General features: G+C 28.2%; 3 protein-coding genes across 15 annotated transcripts in view; all 3 read right to left on the bottom strand.

The window, feature by feature from the left end:
• Nucleotides 1–5,249, bottom strand: part of RROP1 (ATP-diphosphohydrolase) — a 5,978-nt gene extending 729 nt beyond the window's left edge. The window contains exons 1-9 of one of the 2 annotated variants that reach the window (XM_015309717.1): nt 5,231–5,249; nt 4,557–4,825; nt 3,800–3,928; nt 3,201–3,257; nt 2,995–3,087; nt 2,402–2,604; nt 1,711–1,802; nt 1,040–1,254; nt 209–398 (exon numbers count right to left, since the gene is read on the bottom strand). In XM_015309717.1, coding sequence (XP_015165203.1) covers nt 209–398; nt 1,040–1,254; nt 1,711–1,802; nt 2,402–2,604; nt 2,995–3,087; nt 3,201–3,257; nt 3,800–3,928; nt 4,557–4,802 — 1,225 coding nt within the window. In that variant the 5' untranslated portion in view covers nt 4,803–4,825; nt 5,231–5,249. 2 annotated transcript variants of the gene reach the window in all.
• Nucleotides 5,250–7,440: 2,191 nt separating this feature from the next.
• On the bottom strand, nt 7,441–10,923 carry LOC102579760 (uncharacterized). Of its 11 annotated transcripts, none has more exons than XR_001473728.1 (5): nt 10,689–10,920; nt 9,808–10,536; nt 9,689–9,733; nt 8,271–8,458; nt 7,441–8,178 (listed from the first exon to the last, which is right to left on the bottom strand). XR_001473728.1 is itself a non-coding variant. In XM_006349846.2 (5 exons), the coding sequence occupies exons 2-5, from the start codon at nt 10,525–10,527 to the stop codon at nt 7,550–7,552; spliced, it is 300 nt and encodes a 99-aa protein (XP_006349908.1). In that variant the 5' UTR covers nt 10,528–10,536; nt 10,689–10,923; the 3' UTR covers nt 7,441–7,549. The 11 variants fall into 11 exon arrangements, 4 of the variants coding, with proteins under 4 accessions (XP_006349908.1, XP_015165272.1, XP_015165270.1 ...); XM_006349846.2 differs by having other exon boundaries at nt 7,441–7,661; nt 8,271–8,343; nt 10,458–10,536; nt 10,689–10,923; XR_001473727.1 differs by lacking the exon at nt 10,689–10,920 and having other exon boundaries at nt 9,808–10,681.
• A 698-nt stretch (nt 10,924–11,621) lies between these two features.
• On the bottom strand, nt 11,622–16,091 carry LOC102577836 (apyrase-like). Of its 2 annotated transcripts, none has more exons than XM_006349847.2 (10): nt 16,043–16,091; nt 15,427–15,696; nt 14,559–14,687; nt 14,390–14,446; nt 14,180–14,272; nt 13,342–13,544; nt 12,918–13,009; nt 12,616–12,830; nt 12,021–12,210; nt 11,622–11,888 (listed from the first exon to the last, which is right to left on the bottom strand). In XM_006349847.2, exons 1-10 carry the CDS (start codon nt 16,085–16,087, stop codon nt 11,749–11,751), a joined length of 1,434 nt encoding a protein of 477 aa, XP_006349909.1. In that variant the 5' UTR covers nt 16,088–16,091; the 3' UTR covers nt 11,622–11,748. The 2 variants fall into 2 exon arrangements, with proteins under 2 accessions (XP_006349909.1, XP_006349910.1); XM_006349848.2 differs by lacking the exon at nt 16,043–16,091 and adding an exon at nt 15,939–16,003.
• Nucleotides 16,092–17,268: the final 1,177 nt, after the last annotated feature.

Raw genomic sequence — 17,268 nt, 5'->3', positions numbered from 1 at the left:
GTAAGTATATGTATCGAGAGGATCGAAAGGACATAATTTAACTTATTAAAGTCTTAATACACTTAGTCAGATATCACATGGATTAAAATAATAGAGAAACCAAAAGTACTATATTGACCCTTAGTTGAATAACCTAAATGTCATTCTAGTGAAACATCTGATCAGTGTATATAAGTTAAATTCAAAGAGTTGGAAAATATATACTTACCAAATCCATCAACAAGCAAAGTGTACTCATATATCAAGTCCATACACAAGTATGGGATATTTCTATCTTGAGTTTTTGGGAATACAGATTTTATGTCTGCCACATTTGTTTGGCAAGCAACTTTAGCTGCATTTAAGTATTGAATTGGCTTTGCTAGAGCAGATGGAAATTTGGTGTCAACAATGCCAACCTACAATGCAAAATTCAACACCAAAAAATGATGATACATATATACCAAAGTAATATAAATATTATAACAATTGACAACTACTACTAGACACTTATTGGTACATGATTAGGTGTCAAGCTCGTGCCGTAAAGTGTTGTGGTTAAGCCCTATAATGAGTGCGACCATAATTTTTCATTGTCATTATTGAGTTTGAAACTATATATAAATTATCGGTGATAAGTCGGAAAAAGGTTAATTAGATAGTAACAAACCCTTATAGTATTGTCTACATCCGATCATCAAGTCGTATAAAATAGCTCATCATAGCCACTATAGCGACCCCTGCCCCAACTCTAAATGATAAGTATACCCTCCACCAACTTCCTTTATCACCAAATTTGATTAATTATTATCAAGAAAATTCTTCTTTTCATTCCTAACATGCACTACTTAATTTCAAGTGAAAAACTTGAAATTAGCTACGAACTTTGTTGCTAGTTCATCGTGCTTGTAGCTAAGGCTAATCCGTTGCTGCTAAATAGAATTAGCGACAAATTAGGCTATTTAATTAGCCACAAAATTTATCCGCCGCTAGATTCAATTCTTTTTTAGTATAGTAACATTTTTCTAAATTGTTGCATATATATAAAAATTAATTTTACCTGAGCACCAATATCATAAAAAAATGATGAAGCATGAATATTTTTTTGTCCATCACCACCACCACCATTCCACACTCCATTGAAGGTGCATTCTTCATTCTTGCATTTTGTATTTACTTTAAGTGCATGTCTAGTTAACCTCCTGCATCTCTTCCAACTACTACCTTTCTTTGGTGCTTTTACTTTGTAGTCCACTCCTCCATATGAGTAATACCCTAGAAGAAAAAAAAAATGATTTCTAGAATAAGCAGTTACGTGTTTAGATTAAAAAAAAAGTACTGATGAAACTGATAATAGATCATTTTACAATTAAAAAAATATAATCAGGATTGATCAACTTATAACTTTTGATTCATGATTTGATTTTAAAATCATAGATAAGTTTAAAATTATTTATAGGCTAGCTATAGAGCTAGTTTAATCAGTTTATAAGTTTGACCAAACACCCTACATATAGAGATACTTAAGTATTGTTAAGGTATATATAAATTTAAGTTATATACATTAACAGTTAACATCATAAGATTTTTTACACGATCAATATGGTTTAGCTTATTATTGTAGCATAACTATTTCTCGTATTATTATAACTGTTTCGGACAAAATATAATTTGTGGTGAAGATTAGTAATTAATTAGAATTTATAAGAGATTATAGGTATGTTTATATACCATCATATCCTTCCAAAGCACAAGGATTACTTTCATTTCTTGAAGCCTTGAAAATCTCAGCTCGACCTGCTAATTGCCCATAGTTTAAATAACTGCATATATACATTAAAAATACATAATCAATATATTATAATTATTAAATACACTAAAATCTTAATTATTGAATTATTGTAAGTTGCACTTTTCCCTTTAATATATGATCTTATGTGACATGAATCTAGATTAGTCGAGACTTCAAAGCAATTTAGGCTGAGCTAGACTTTTTAGTTTATTGGTTCTAGACCATAATTCTTTTTACTTACACTATTTCAAAAATAATCTTTAACACTTGATTGCCACTAAATACATTTTTTAAAGACAAGTAATACTCTTTGTAAATGTCCCTAAAGTCTATAACGACATAGATTCAGTAACATGAATTAACTAATGTCGGTAAAAAATTTAACACTCTTTGTTTATGTGCATATTTCTTATATATACCGCTATTTTTTTAGTGTTACTTGGTTCTGAATAGGTTATTTTTACATATTAAACCAAAATAACCATAATTGTTCTGTCCCTGCAAAGCGAACATTATACGTGTATACAGATCGAGTTTGAGCTAAAGTTAGTTAGTTCTCATGTCAAACTCGTACCCTTGCAAAGTGAGTACCAGATATCGAGTGAAATAGAAAAGGAGGAGAAAACAAACCTATGTACGTAGAGATTATAATCTTTTGACATAAGATGTTTTTGTTGAACATAAGGTTCTCCATCCTCATTTTTAGGAGCTTTTGCAAATTGTTCATTTGATATAGCATATGCCATTTGGACTGAACCACCACCAAGATCAATTGTTGCTGTTGTACTTTTATAATCTTTGCCCAAATTTCCCAATAAATAATTTATTGCAGCCTATTAATAAATAAAATATCAAATAACCAAAATTAGAAAGAAACTAAAAAGGATTTTTAAACTTATAATAGCTGATTTAAATAAAAAGATTTGCTAATTAGTTGAGATCTTTTACTTACCCTACACTATGATATTTTATGTTTACTTTTTAAAGATCAATTTATATGAGAGTTGCATGTAATTATTATATTATATTATTTAATATTCTCATGGCCTTTGGGTATATACAAAGAGACTCACATTAAAAAGTCAACCGTCTTTACACAAATAACCTATCAGATTCACTATTTATTTTGGGTGAAAAATATACATAGATTATACACTTTTAATATATGAGTTATATAATACTGTTAATTATTTTTAATTTAAAGAGTTAGATGAACGACTTACCCACATATAAGAGCCTTCTTGAGTTCCATCAAGAATAGTGACCCATTGATCTTTGCTATGGAAAGTGCTTTGATTCTTCACTAAATTTCTCACCTTTTAAAATTGAAAAATAACAACAAAAAAGAATTAATTAATAAAGTAGTAAAAGGAGGATTAATTATTTTTTAAAATAATAAAAGTATTTTTTCTTCAAGTTAATAATATACTGCTTGTAGAATTTTTTCAGCTGCATCCCCTTTTAACATCCTAAGACCTGCTGTTGCCTGTAATCATTTAAATAATTCACACAAGAAAACAATAATTAAAAGATTAATCAAAAGTCTCATTTATCATAAACAATTCTAAATGATAAAGTAACAATACTAAAATTTGCATAATTATTTTCTATATTATAATAAAGTACTTCTTTCTTTTAATCTCATCCGGTGTACGTTCAGACCTGCATTGAAGCCTGACTAAACCTGAATTCTTACCAAAAATCTCATATAAAAAGGAACTCGAATCCAATTATATACTTCTATTATATGATAATACAATTGTATATTATGTTAATAGGATTTAACCTATATTGTGATCATTGACAGTGTAAAGATTTTTCATACTATAAATGTAATTTTACTTATTGTCACAAGTTGCTTGATCTATCTTTCTTCATATTATTAGTTTCACTTGTTATGAACAATTATATATAGGTAATTATTTTCGTAGAATTTTTTATTGTTATCTCTTTTTATGATAATTATTTAATATATGACCTTTTTCGCGTTTTAAATGATCTGATTATGTAAAATATATATATACTAACCCCAAGTTCTAAAGGTGTTTCAGATTGCAATTCTTGTGGAACAACTCCTTCAGCTCCATCTAAAAGTGGCTCAAGTGAATTGGCTGCAGCCTTTGGATCTTCTGCATATGAACTTAAACCTGGCTCTGTCTATAAAATCAAGATAAAATTAATTAAATTAAATATTATATAAGATTTTAAAAGAGGGGGTGGGGGTGGGGGGCGGTCTGAATTTTAAAAAATACATTTTACTATATTTAAATTGAATCGGTAATTAGATCTCTAGCTCTCAATGATCAAGTCCAAGGACAGATCTAGGTAGGGTTTAGGAGTTTCATTCGAACCCCATACGATTAAAAATTACACTATATATACAAGTTAAATTTATTATTTGACTCCTTCATATATTTACTTTTCATAAATTAAACCATCTAAGTAATAATCCCGACTCTTCCACTAATCGAGTCCACCAGTTACCACTAGTTCTCGATTTGACTTATATACACAAACAATGTAAAAAACTTTTAAGCGATATAGCATGATCTTACCTAAAAGATGAATAATATATAAGTGGAACTAACTTCATAATGAATAATAAATAAACCACTATAGACAACAAGTTATAAATTACACCGTACTGATAGTATAAAAAATATTTACACGTATGATATATATAATTTAAATTCGAAAATTTATTTCTAACTCATTCAAAACTAACAAACGCGTATTTTACGCCACAATAAAATATAGTATTGTAAAAAAAAAAATACATACATACCGCCATAAAATACTCAATATTGTTGCCAATAGGAAGAAGTCCTAATTTTTCATCAAATCGAAAAACATGAACTCTACTTCCAGTACTTCCAGCATCAAATATTACTGCATAATGTTCTGATTCATGACTTAATAAATGTCTTCTTAATGGAATTTGAGCATCCACATTTTTGGATAATAAACTTAGGGGCAAAACCAAAAATATTGCCAAAATTGTGAAAATAAAATGACTATTTTGGTTCAACATTTTGCCCCTATTTGAAGAGATTTCTGCATGAAAAAATAAATAAACAAGTTATATAAATATATAAAAATCTATGTATTTTTTATGGTATAATAATATTAATAGAATCAGATTACTTAAAAGGTAATTCCAGGTTGTTGTCTTAAATAAGTATTAATTGATGTGAAATTCTCCATGTTATCAATATTTAAATTAAAGACATGATACACATATATGTATAGACTATCAGAAAATCAATAATTTTGAACGTCCAGTCAAAATTCATGCTCTAATAAAAAAAAATTGGAAAATGTTTCGACGAACTAATTTTTTTACGGAAACTGGTGGAACATAGCAAATACTTTATAAAATAAGTTTAAGTGTGCATAAACTGACTCAAACATTATAATAATAATAAAAAATATCTGAAAAGAGAGAGGGGAGAGGGATGCCTTTATATGCTTTTGGGAGTGAAGGTGATGAAGCAAATGGTTCATCTTGTCCTCTCTTATATAGCCTCATTTCATATATATTGTAAATTATAAATATAAAAACCCAAAGAAAAGTCGTTACTCATGGAACATGTGATACTACTACTATCTTTGTTCCGTATTAGATGAACATTTTTTATTTTATACGATAACTAAGAAATCATTAATAAATTGATATTTTTTAATAGGAAAAATTCTTTTGGCCAGAATGGTATTTTACCTATGTTATTTTATCTTTTTGAACATTTTTACCATTTTAACTTTAATACACTTTAACTAAAAGATGAAAAAAATCAGTTTATTTTAAAATAAAAAAGATATTATAATTTTTAAAAATTTATGGCCAAATTCTGGCCAACTTTTCTGGCCATTTAGCATTATCCTTTTTAATATTGTGCCCTTTGTTCATATTAATTAGTTTGTTGAAAAAATAAATTTTGAATTTACAAAATTTGTTTAAACTTCCAAAGACCATATTAATTATAGGGGTAAAATGAGAAAAAATAATTAATTATATCCTAATTTAGTAAGTGATCAAGTAATATGAAACGTATATTTTTAGTAAGATGTCAATCTAATAAGAGACGGGGGAGTACTATTATCCAATTAAATATAATATAATGATTTGATGTACCAATTATGAAGATTATTATATTATTTTTATAGTATAATTGATTTTGTCATTTTTCAATTATAAGATCAAACCTTTCATTTTCTATCTATTAATATAAGTGAAAATTACAAAAGTATACTATTTAAGACTTTAACTAACAATATATACACATACTTATATTTAATTACAAATGAAGTTTCTAAATTACAGACATAACATATTTAATTAATTTTTGTTTTAAATTATTATTTATTTTCGATTTTAGTATATCATTTTTTGGGGATTCTGTGCCTATTTTTGGGGAATGAAAAGATTAATATATTATTTTTATAATATAATTGATTTGCCATTTTTCAATTATAAGATCAAAGCTTTCATTTTCTATCTATTAAAGAAACACATATTGTCTTAAATTAATTATTGCATTAGTGACTACTGCCTTTCATATTAAATATCGCTAATGATATGATTTTTGTGTTGTTTTCTTTATTAGATTCACAAAAATTAGTTGAATCAAAATTCATGCTCTAACGAAAAAGGTTTGGAAAATATTTCGACGAACTATCTTTTTTACGGAAACTGGTGGAACATAGCAAATACTTTATAAAATAAGTTAAAGTGTGCATAAACTGAATCAAACATCGTAATAATAATAATAATAATAATAATAATAATAATAATAATAATAATAATAATAATAATAATAATAATAATAATAATAATATCTTAAAAGAGAAAGAGAGGGAGGAGAGGGATGCCTTTATATGTTTGTGGGGGTGAAGGTGATGAACCAAATGGTTCATCTTGTGCGCTCTTATATAGTCTCATTTCATATATATATATATATATAAATATAAATATTATTACTATCTGTTCCGTATTAGATAGACACTTTCTATTTTACACGATAATTAAGAAATCATTAATAAATTGATCAATTTTTACTATTATTCCCATTGTTTATATTAATTAATTTGTTGAAAAAATAAATTTTGAATTTTCAAAATTTGTTTAAACTTTCCAAGACCATATTAATTATAGGGGTAAAATGAAAAAAGAATTAATTAATTCTATCCTAATTTAGTAAGATGTCAATCTAATATAAGACGGGGGAGTGCTATTATCCAATTAAATATAATATAATGATTTGATGTACTACCAATTATGAAGATTGTTATATTATTTTTATTAATAAAATTGATTTGTCATTTTTCAATTATAAGATCAAAGCTTTCATTTTCTATCTATTAAAGAAACACACACTGTCTTCAATTATTGCATTAGTGACTACTGCCTTTCATATTAAACTAGATCAGTGATGGCCCATGCTAAGCACGGGCCCAATATTCTTGAATTTTGATCCAACAATTAATATAACAACATTACTATTACTAATAAAAATGTTAACAATTGTCATCACTAAGTTCAAACAATAGAAAGAAAAAAAAAGTGAACATAACTATTCCTCCTAAATCAGCAATATAGAAAAGGGAAAGTGCTGAGAACTATTCTGAGATACACAACACACACACAGGCATAACAGTGCAGCATTTGCTTACAGAGAAAATAAAAATAGGTCTTTTTTATAGTATCAATGTTTACAAGTCTAATGTGATAAATCAAGTGAGCATCTTTTCTGATACATCTAGAAAGAAAGAAATCTGATCTTAAAGGTAATTTAGAGTCGTCATGAAATTACATAGACCTTCAGCTCTGGTTTCTCCTTCATTTTCCTTTTTGTTTCCTTTGAGCCATGAAGTTAGGCAGGGCAACTCCAATCTGTTCCAAAACTTTCTTCAACATTGTTATATAATACTACAAATAGGGCTAGAGCTTTTAGGCGAATTGAATATATCTAGTATGAATCAGGTCTAAATGAGTAGCATATGTATGAAAAGTTGGAGCAAAAAATTAAACCCCATAATATAGAAAAAGAGATAACCTTTGAGTTTGCTGATAAGCAAAGATTCCAGTAACCCAAACACACAAAAAATCAAAATCAAGCAAAAACTAATAACTAATGACAATACCCTTTCCACCTCAAGCTTCTTGATATCATCATTATCTCCAAAATAAGTGGAAATTCAAATATTTCATATGAAACTCTTACAATTTCGGCACACATATAACTTGGAACAAAAATAAAACACAACTTTATTTCATTTACAATCAATGCCTATATTTCATTCCTCTGATGAACAGATAGAGGACTGGAGGTACTTGCTGAAAGGAAAGATATAACAAAACTCAATCTACTATCAGTATCATGCATCATCTGGAAGGCAAACATTTAACTCTGATATTACAAAAGAGCATAATAAATGAAAGAGATAGAAAGACAGAAAGGAATAGGAATATGCAAAATTCAAAAATAAATAAATTTCTTACCTCTTCAGTGTCTCGTAATCATCTATATCTCTTATTTGCTCTTGGTTATACAAAGTACCATGGTCCAAAGACGCTGCAAATCAGTTGTATGGTCATGCCGTCATGGTAATCATATCCGTAGATGTCGTGTTGAACAAAATGTTTGTGGTTAGGGTACTTTAAAAGCTTTTTTCATTGCTAGTAACTTTCTGAATATGAAGCTTTAAACACATTACAACCATATCTCATAATACATGAATCACAACCAATAAACAAAACAAACAAACCAAATTTAAGTATCGTTTGGGTTTGTGAAAATTTTCTTCGTTTATCATATGTATGCTGGGAAAAGCAGCTGACATGATAATACGAAATGAACATGAGTTCATACATCACAAAATGTGAAGATCAATAATACCATTCTAACACTAAAATTCAAGTAACAGTAAGAAAAAATCCAAATAATTCATGAATCGTGTCTTGAAAGTTTTGAAATAATAAATCTAATGATTTATCCTCTGCACATTTTCTGCATTTTTGCTTAAGAGGTGATAAGTTTTCTCATAACCTAAACAATAGGTCCACTAATTTGAGTATACTTTCAAATTCACCTCTCTACTTGATCCTTTTCAGCTTCTTCCTTCGAAAATTTGTTTTTTCAAGATGAAGCTTCCTTTAGCCGCAAGAGGTAGTGTTAAATTAGGTGTTAGGCCTAACTCACACCCCAAAAGCTAACTCAAAGGGAGGAGGATTGCCCAAACCTTATAAGAAGTTCACCCATCTCATTAACCATCGATATGGGACTTTTGTCATGCTTTAACACCCCACCTCACGTGCTTAGCATCTGGTGCGTGAGCAATTTTGATTTTTGGGAGCCCCAACATCGGGTGAGATGGGCCCTGCTCTGATACCATGTTAAATTAGGTGTTAGGCCTAACTCACACCCCAAAAGCTAGCTCAAAGGGAGGAGGATTGTCCAAGCCTTATAAGGAGTCCACCCATCTCATTAACCACCGATGTGGGACTTTTGTCATTCTTTAACAGTTAAATTAGGTCTTTAAGCCTAACTCACACCCCAAAAGCTAGCTCAAAGGGAGGAGGATTGTCCAAGCCTTATAAGGAGTCCACCCATCTCATTAACCACCGATGTGGACTTTTGCCATTCTTTAACAGGTAGGTAACTGATGGTAGGTGTAGAAATGGTGTACTATATCTGATTTGTGCCTCCTCTTTGACAAAAAGTCAGCAGTACAGTTTGTAGAAAAATCAACAATACACTCGCCTCAATTAGGAACATGAAGTAGAAAATTGATTAGGATAAGAAAATTCAACATTAAACTAATCTCCATTAGAAACATTCAATTAGAAAATTTCATGATAAACTAACCAAAAATCAAAAATCACTCAAAAATTGGAATTAAAATTGACAACAGATCTACCTCCAACAGAGACGAAATCAGGGGAAGGGATAAGAATACCAAAATCTGTAAAATCAAAACAAAAGAGTGAGAAGATTAAGAAAACTAAAAACTTATAAAAAGAAAAGCAGAGATTTTACCATAAATATTTTCTTGAAAGAGGCAAGATAATTGAGAGCTCTAATTTCCTGATATCAGCCTGAAGCAATATCAATTGCTCACACGTGGAATAAAAGAGCCTCCAAGTGTTAATACCCAATCAAATTGGGCCACAAAGGGCCAAAAATTATGAGGCCTCACAATACAATTTGAAATGTCTTTGGTTACCGTACAATTTGCTGTGTTCGTCCTAGCACAACTCCCACTTCTAAAAAGGTATAATATAAAATAAAATAAAAAATGTTATAATGCTCAATATTGTTCTAATTTGCACCAGGTCGCTAAAACAAATAAAAATGAAGTAGCTCTCTTTGGTCTAAATCAGTTTTGCAAGCTCTCATTTTAATAATTAATAGTGTCGTGATACAGTAACATGTTTATAATAGGCAGATATAATGTTCTGAATTAGGATTTAGTTTTCTCTTCCACGAAGACGTAAATTAAGTACCACGAAGTTGATGATAAACTTATTTGAATCTCGAAATTTGAAATGTTCCACATATATCCAGGCTTCTTCTTTACTTGCTTAGCTTGAAGATACATGGGGAAATTCGATTATAAAATTAAACATATGCATAAACTTCGACGAAAAAAATTGAAAGTGGAAAGAACCCGTAAATCAAACACATACAAATATGTATGTAGAAAATCCAAGTATCCAAACGAACCGAAAGCTGATACAAATGTCCATCAAATTCCATTAGCAATACCTGCATGCATTAATTAAACAATGAAGAAAGAAGAATTCATCAGAATTGAGGCAAATAAGAAATAAAATCACGAGTTAAATAAATCCCAAAAATATAATTAGGCAAAAATGTAAGATCGATTGTAATTTCATTGCAACCCTCTCATTCCTTACCTCACAATATGTTAACTCCAAAATAATTTATGTGCACTAGTAGAACTTTCAATCCCTTAAGTCATCTACAAAATATATGATGATTGAATGAATTCTTAGAAACCCAACTTGAAAAATTAGGTTAAAGTGAAATAAATTTCTTTAGGAGTTATATTTATTTCATTATAAAAAAAGAATAAAACAAAGAGAGAATAAAAGGGAAGAATGAAGAGTATAAAAAGAAGAAGATAACAAGATACAGAGAGGGAGAAACTGAGGGAGAAAAGAAGAAAAGTAATTATAAATTGGAAAAAGGAAGGTACACGTGGGTTGTTGTATGGATAGAAAGGACACGTATAATAGACGTGTCTATTTGTTAATGTGCCACAATTAATTTTATAGTACTATTTGGAATGCATTTTGTACAATTTTATTGTGCGGTGTTCGTCCCAACAAAGTCTCATTTCTAAATATGGAGAATATTGCTAATGATATGATTTTTGTGTTGTTTTCTTTATTAGATTTCCAAAAATTAGTTGAACATATATACATATTGTTAAATAAACATTTTATTACCAATTAAAAGGTTATTCAAAACTCAAAGCAAAATTGAGTTTACTTAGTTATATTTTAGTATCACATGAGAAAGGCATAACTTTTATTTAATTTGCAATGCAATAATTATCATCCATTCCACCTACCACTTTGAAAATTTTAAATAATTAAATAATCTGGAAAGCTTTATTATGTACTTTCTTTTTAATCTTTAAATAGTTTGAGAAAAAAAAATTCAATAATTAAGGGTGGGACCCATATGATCTTTCATGCTTAATTAGATATTTTTAGTTCAAGCTCTAATATTAAAAAGTCCTAGTAGAAAGTATTTCGAATTCCCTCTTAAATGGACCTTAAGTGATGTGAATTCAGATTAGTCAGACTACACAATTTTGGAGGTTGGAAAAGAAATTAAATATAAGCTCAAAGCCCTCAAGTTTCCCACCAATACAAGTACAAGATTTAAAAAAAAACACAAAGCAAAGGGCTTGCCATTATTGTTACATTAATTGACACAACAATAACATTAAGATGATGAAACTCTAATCTTGTTTGAAGTTGAAGAAACTAAGTCAATAGCACATCCCAATGGCCATGCTGCTTTAATTTGGTAATTTTTGTATTGCACCTTATTCATCAAAGTAATATCTTTGTATGGATTTAGTCCTGTCCAAAGAAACATGAATAAAAGTATGATCATTTTGAGCAAACTGGAAATCTTAAGAGAAAACATTAGACCACAATTTAAAATTTCGTATAAATTACTGCAAACGTTAGACGATGTGCGAAAAGACTTACCAAATCCATCAACAAGCAAAGTGTATTGATAAACCAAGTCCATGCATAAGTATGGGATATTTTTATCTTGAGTTTGTGGAAATACAGATTTTACATCTGTTGCTTTTGTTTGGCAAGCAACTTTAGCTGCATTTAAGTATTGAATTGGCTTTGCTAGGGCAGATGGAAATTTGGTATCAACAATGCCAACCTACATTGCAAAATGGAACACCAAAACTTAATTAATTAGCTTATAATTAAATTGTAGACAAAAATTAATGATAATGAACATATAATTTATTAATTACTACAGTGTTGTTTGATAGGGTGTATAAGAATAGTGTTCAGTGTAGTGTATTAGTAATACAAGTATTTGCAATGCTTATATTAGTTATGTTGAGATATATTTATTATGCCGTGTTTGATTTGATGTATTAAAAATAACATGCATTGTATAATTTCTGGAAAACAAAATTGCTTACAAAAATACTCTCTCCATATCCATATATGGTGGAAAAGACGTGAAAAAGGTTAAGGGAAAATTTTCTATCTTTAATCATGCTAATTCATGCATTAAATTTTTGTTGTATATATATATAGAAAAAATAATTATTACCTGAGCACCAATATAATAAAAAAATGATGAAGCATGAATAGTCTTTTGTCCATCACCACCACCACCATTCCACACTCCATTGAATGTGCAATTCTTGTTGTTGCATTGAGCTTTGATTCTAAGTGCTTGTCTAGTTAAGTTCCTACATTTCTTCAAGCTGCTACCTTTTTTTGGTGCTTTTACTTTGTAATCCACTCCTCCATATGAATAGTAACCTTCAAAATCATGTTGTATATATAATTACCATTTTATATCGAATCGAAATTGGTTACAACTTGTGACTTTTGATTTATAATATATACCTTCATATCCTTCCAAAGCACAAGGATTACTTTCATTTCTTGAAGCCTTGAAAATCTCAGCTCGTCCTGCTAGTTGTCCATAGTTCAAATAACTACATATATACATTAAAATATAATCAATATGTTATAATTATTAAATACACTAAAACCTTATTTGAAACAATATTCATTTAATTAGTCTCATTCCTAACATTTGGTAAATTAAATACAATCAAATTAAAGTAGAGTTAGTATTTTTAGTTTATTGATTCTAGATCACAATTCTTTTTTACTTATCGAGTTACTAAAATCTGAATAGATTATTTTTATATGTTGCGCAAATACAGAGTTTAAGTCAAAATTACTTGATTCCGTCAAATTCATAATTATTACTATAACGAATATCAAATATCGGATAAAAAAAATATAAGAGGAGAAAACAAACCTATGTACATAGAGGTTATAATCTTTTGACATAAGATGCTTTTGTAGAACATAAGGTTCTCCATCCACATTTTTAGGAGCATTTGCAAATTGCTCATTTGATATAGCATATGCCATTTGGATTGAACCACCACCAATATCAATTGTTGCTGAGGTACTTTTATAATCTTTGCCCAAATTTCCCAATAAATAATTCATTGCAACCTATTAATAAGAAAATATACCAAAAAATTAAAAAAAATCAACTTGCTATAGCTCATGATTAAATAAAGGAAAAATAGTCAAATATGTCATTGGGCATCAATTTGAGAAAAGACTCATTTATGTTGTCCGGTTAAAGTTTGGTTCATCTATGCTATTTCTATTTGAGAATAGACACATTCATGACATTATTTGTTAACTGAAAACAATTCAAATTTCACAAAATTATTTTTTACATGTGGTCAGTTATGATTCAACCTTGTCATTAATTAAATCATTTTTTAAAAAATGGCTCAAATATGCGATCAAACTTTGATAAAAAGGTTTATCTATGCCATATGTTAAAAGTTTGGCTCAATAATTATGCCATTTCAATAAACAAATAACTACATGGATAAGCTCTTTCTCAAAATTCGATGGTATATTTGAGTTTTTTCTCTTAAATAAAAGATTTGCCACTCAAATGTTATTTCTTTTGGAACCCTCATTAAATCAGTCGTCCTTATTCTTTAGGTGCGTATGAGATAAATTTTGTTATATGGAATAACTCGTAAATTACACAAAAAAATAAAAATTACACAGAGTAATGAGCTCAACTGAAAAAACATTGATAAATTATTTAATTTGTTGTAACTTACCCACATATAAGAGCCTTCTTGAGTACCATCAAGAATAGTGACCCATTGATCTTTGCTATGGAAAGTGCTTTGGTTCTTCACTAAATCTCTCACCTTTCAAAATTAAAAAAAAAATGACAAAAAAAGCTTTAGTTAATAAAGTAATAAAAAGAGGATTAATCATTTTTAACTAAAATAAAAATAATTTTTTAAAGTCAATAATATATATACTGCTTGTAGAATTTTTTCAGCTGCATCCCCTTTTAACATCCTCAAACCTGCTGTTGCCTATATCATTTAAATAATTCACATAAGAAAATAAAAATTAATAACTCATTTTAACATATGTGTAATTATTAATATTAATCATCAATTAATTAATTAATTAATTAATACTAACCCCAAGCTCTAAGGGGGTTTCATATTGTAATTCTTGAGGAACAACTCCTTCAGCTCCATCTAAAAGTGGCTCTAGTGAATTGGCTGCAGCCTTTGGATCTTTTGCATATGAACTTAATCCCGGATTTGTCTGTAAAATTAAGATAAAATTAATTAAATTTGTATCATAAGATCTAATATTATAAAAGACATATTTGAAATTTCGAGTTCATTAATTCTGAATTCTAGAAAAGATAATACTAATAATACTCCCTCTGTCCATCTTTACTTGTCCACTATATACTATTTCGGGATGTCCAATAATACTTGTCCAGTTTATAATTAAATCAATGAATAATTTGTCATTTTGAGTCTATTTTACTTTTGCTATTAAGTACTGTTCATTTATCAATATTTAGATGACTTAAATATTTAATAAGGGTAATTTAATTAAATTACCTCTATTATTTAATCCTTCTTAATCGCTGTATCAAGTCAAGAGAGTACTAGTGTTAAACAAATTTTACTTTATAAGTTACGTACCTAAAAGATAAAACCATTGGTAATTAAATCTACATAATAAGTCAAACTAACTACGTGTAAAAAAAAACTAATACAACAAGTTGTATATTGCACTCGTTCGGAAATCATGATTGTCTTTTCAAGGAGATTATCTAGAACAAAAATGTGCCTAAGGTTAAAAATAACGAGAAAACTGATTTCTATCTATTGTAGTGGAATGTATAGATAGATATCAGAACTATTTACGGGTACGATATATAACTTAAAAATCCATAATAGTATGCGTCTAGTCATATTTTGTTAGTTCAATGATAATATTCACAGTTTATCGCGAAAAAAAAAAAGACTAGTCAAAAATATATACATACCTCCATGAAAAACTCAATATTGTTGCCAATAGGAAGAAGTCCTAATTTTTCATCAAAACGAAAAACATGAACTCTACTTCCAGTACTTCCAGCATCAAATATTACTGCATAATGTTCTGATTCATGACTTAATAAATGTCTTCTCAATGGAATTTGGGCATTCACATTTTTGGATAATAAACTTAGGGGCAAAACCAAAAATATTGCCAAAATTGTGAAAATAAAATGACTATTTTGGTTCAACATTTTACCCCTATTTGAAGAGATTTTCTGCATGAAAAAAATAAACAAGTTATATAAATATATAAAAATCTATGTATTTTTTATGGTATAATAATATTGATACAATCAGATTACTTAAAAGGTAATTCCAGGTTGTTGTCTTTAATAAGTATTGATTGATGTGAACATGATATGCATATATGTATAGACTATCAGAAAATCATTAATTTTGAACGTCCAATCAAAATTCATGCTCTAACAAAAAAGGTTTGGAAAATGTTTCGACGAACCAATTTTTCTGACGGAAACTGATAGAATATAGCAAGCTGACTCAAACATCGAAATAATAATAATAAAAAATCTGAAAAGAGAAAGAGAGAGAGGAGAGGGATGCCTTTATATGCTTTTGGGGGTGAAGGTGATGAAGCAAATGGTTCATCTTGTGCTCTCTTATATAGCCTTATTTCATATATATTGTAAATTATAAAAACCAAAAGAATAGTTACTCATGGAACACGTGATACTATTACATTTGTCATATATTAGATGAATATTTTTTATTTTACACGGTAATTAAAAAATTGTTAATAAATTGATCAATTTTTACTATTATGCCCTTTGTTCATATTAATTAGTTTGTTGAAAAAATAAATTTTGAATTTTCAAAAATTGTTTAAACTTCCAAAGACCATATATTAATTATAGGAATAAAATGAGAAAAATTAATTAATCATATTCTAATTTAGTAAGTTATCAAGTAATATGAAACATATATTATTAGTAAGATGTCAATCTAATATGAGATGGGGAGCACTATTATCCAATTAAATATAATATAATGATTTGATGTACCAATTATGAAGATTATTATATTATTTTTATAGTATAATTGATTTTGTCATTTTTCAATTATAAGATCAAACCTTTCATTTTCTATCTATTAATATAAGTGAAAATTACAAAAGTATACTATTTAAGACTTTAACTAACAATATATACACATACTTATATTTAATTACAAATGAAGTTTCTAAATTACAGACATAACATATTTAATTAATTTTTGTTTTAAATTATTATTTATTTTCGATTTTAGTATATCATTTTTTGGGGATTCTGTGCCTATTTTTGGGGAATGATTATCATGTATTAAATTTATCTCACCAATTAATGGTTATTACTAAGTTTTTTAAATATTTTTTTTATCTTTCCACCTCTTCAGTTTTCCAATAAATTATTACTTCCTATGCTGTTTTTTTTTTTTTGAAAAATTAAAAACTTCTCTCTTCCTTTTCTTCTTCATTCTTTTTTGTTCTTATTCTCTCTCTTAATTATGTTCATCTCGATTTCGCAATTGTTATCTTTTACCTTTAAACACTACTAAAAAACTGCTATAAAACGACGGAAGAAAAAGCGACGGACAGCGTCGCTCCAAAAAAGCGATGGACTAAGAGATGTCGTCCGTCGCTTTTTAATTAAAATAATTATTTTTAAAATTATTTTACAAAAAGCGACGGACTGCATCTCTTAGTCCGTCGCTTTTTTATTAAAAATAATTATTTATAAATTAAATAATAACCACACTGTCCGTCGTTTTAATTTATTTTATTTTATTAATTA

This window comes from Solanum tuberosum, unplaced genomic scaffold (assembly GCF_000226075.1).
Source record: "Solanum tuberosum cultivar DM 1-3 516 R44 unplaced genomic scaffold, SolTub_3.0 scf00114, whole genome shotgun sequence".
Taxonomy (NCBI): Eukaryota; Viridiplantae; Streptophyta; class Magnoliopsida; order Solanales; family Solanaceae; genus Solanum; species Solanum tuberosum.
Note: the sequence above shows the minus strand (reverse complement) of the source record. Positions and strands in the feature narration are given on the sequence as shown.

Bases quoted from the DNA above. Each gene is read 5' to 3' on its own strand.
- LOC102579760 (XM_015309784.1), bottom strand. From the start codon at position 10,542: ATGCAGGTATTGCTAATGGAATTTGATGGACATTTGTATCAGCTTTCG. The intron at 8,344-9,688 runs GTAGATCTGTTG...ACTGATTTGCAG, and splicing joins TGATTTCGTCTCTGTTGGAG to CGTCTTTGGACCATGGTACT. The intron at 7,662-8,270 runs GTAAGAAATTTA...GTTTTGGAACAG, and splicing joins GATTACGAGACACTGAAGAG to ATTGGAGTTGCCCTGCCTAA.
- LOC102577836 (XM_006349847.2), bottom strand. From the start codon at position 16,087: ATGAACCATTTGCTTCATCACCTTCACCCCCAAAAGCATATAAAG. The intron at 15,697-16,042 runs GCATCCCTCTCC...TTTTTCATGCAG, and splicing joins ACCCCCAAAAGCATATAAAG to AAAATCTCTTCAAATAGGGG. The intron at 14,273-14,389 runs GTATATATATTA...TAATTTTGAAAG, and splicing joins CTGAAAAAATTCTACAAGCA to GTGAGAGATTTAGTGAAGAA.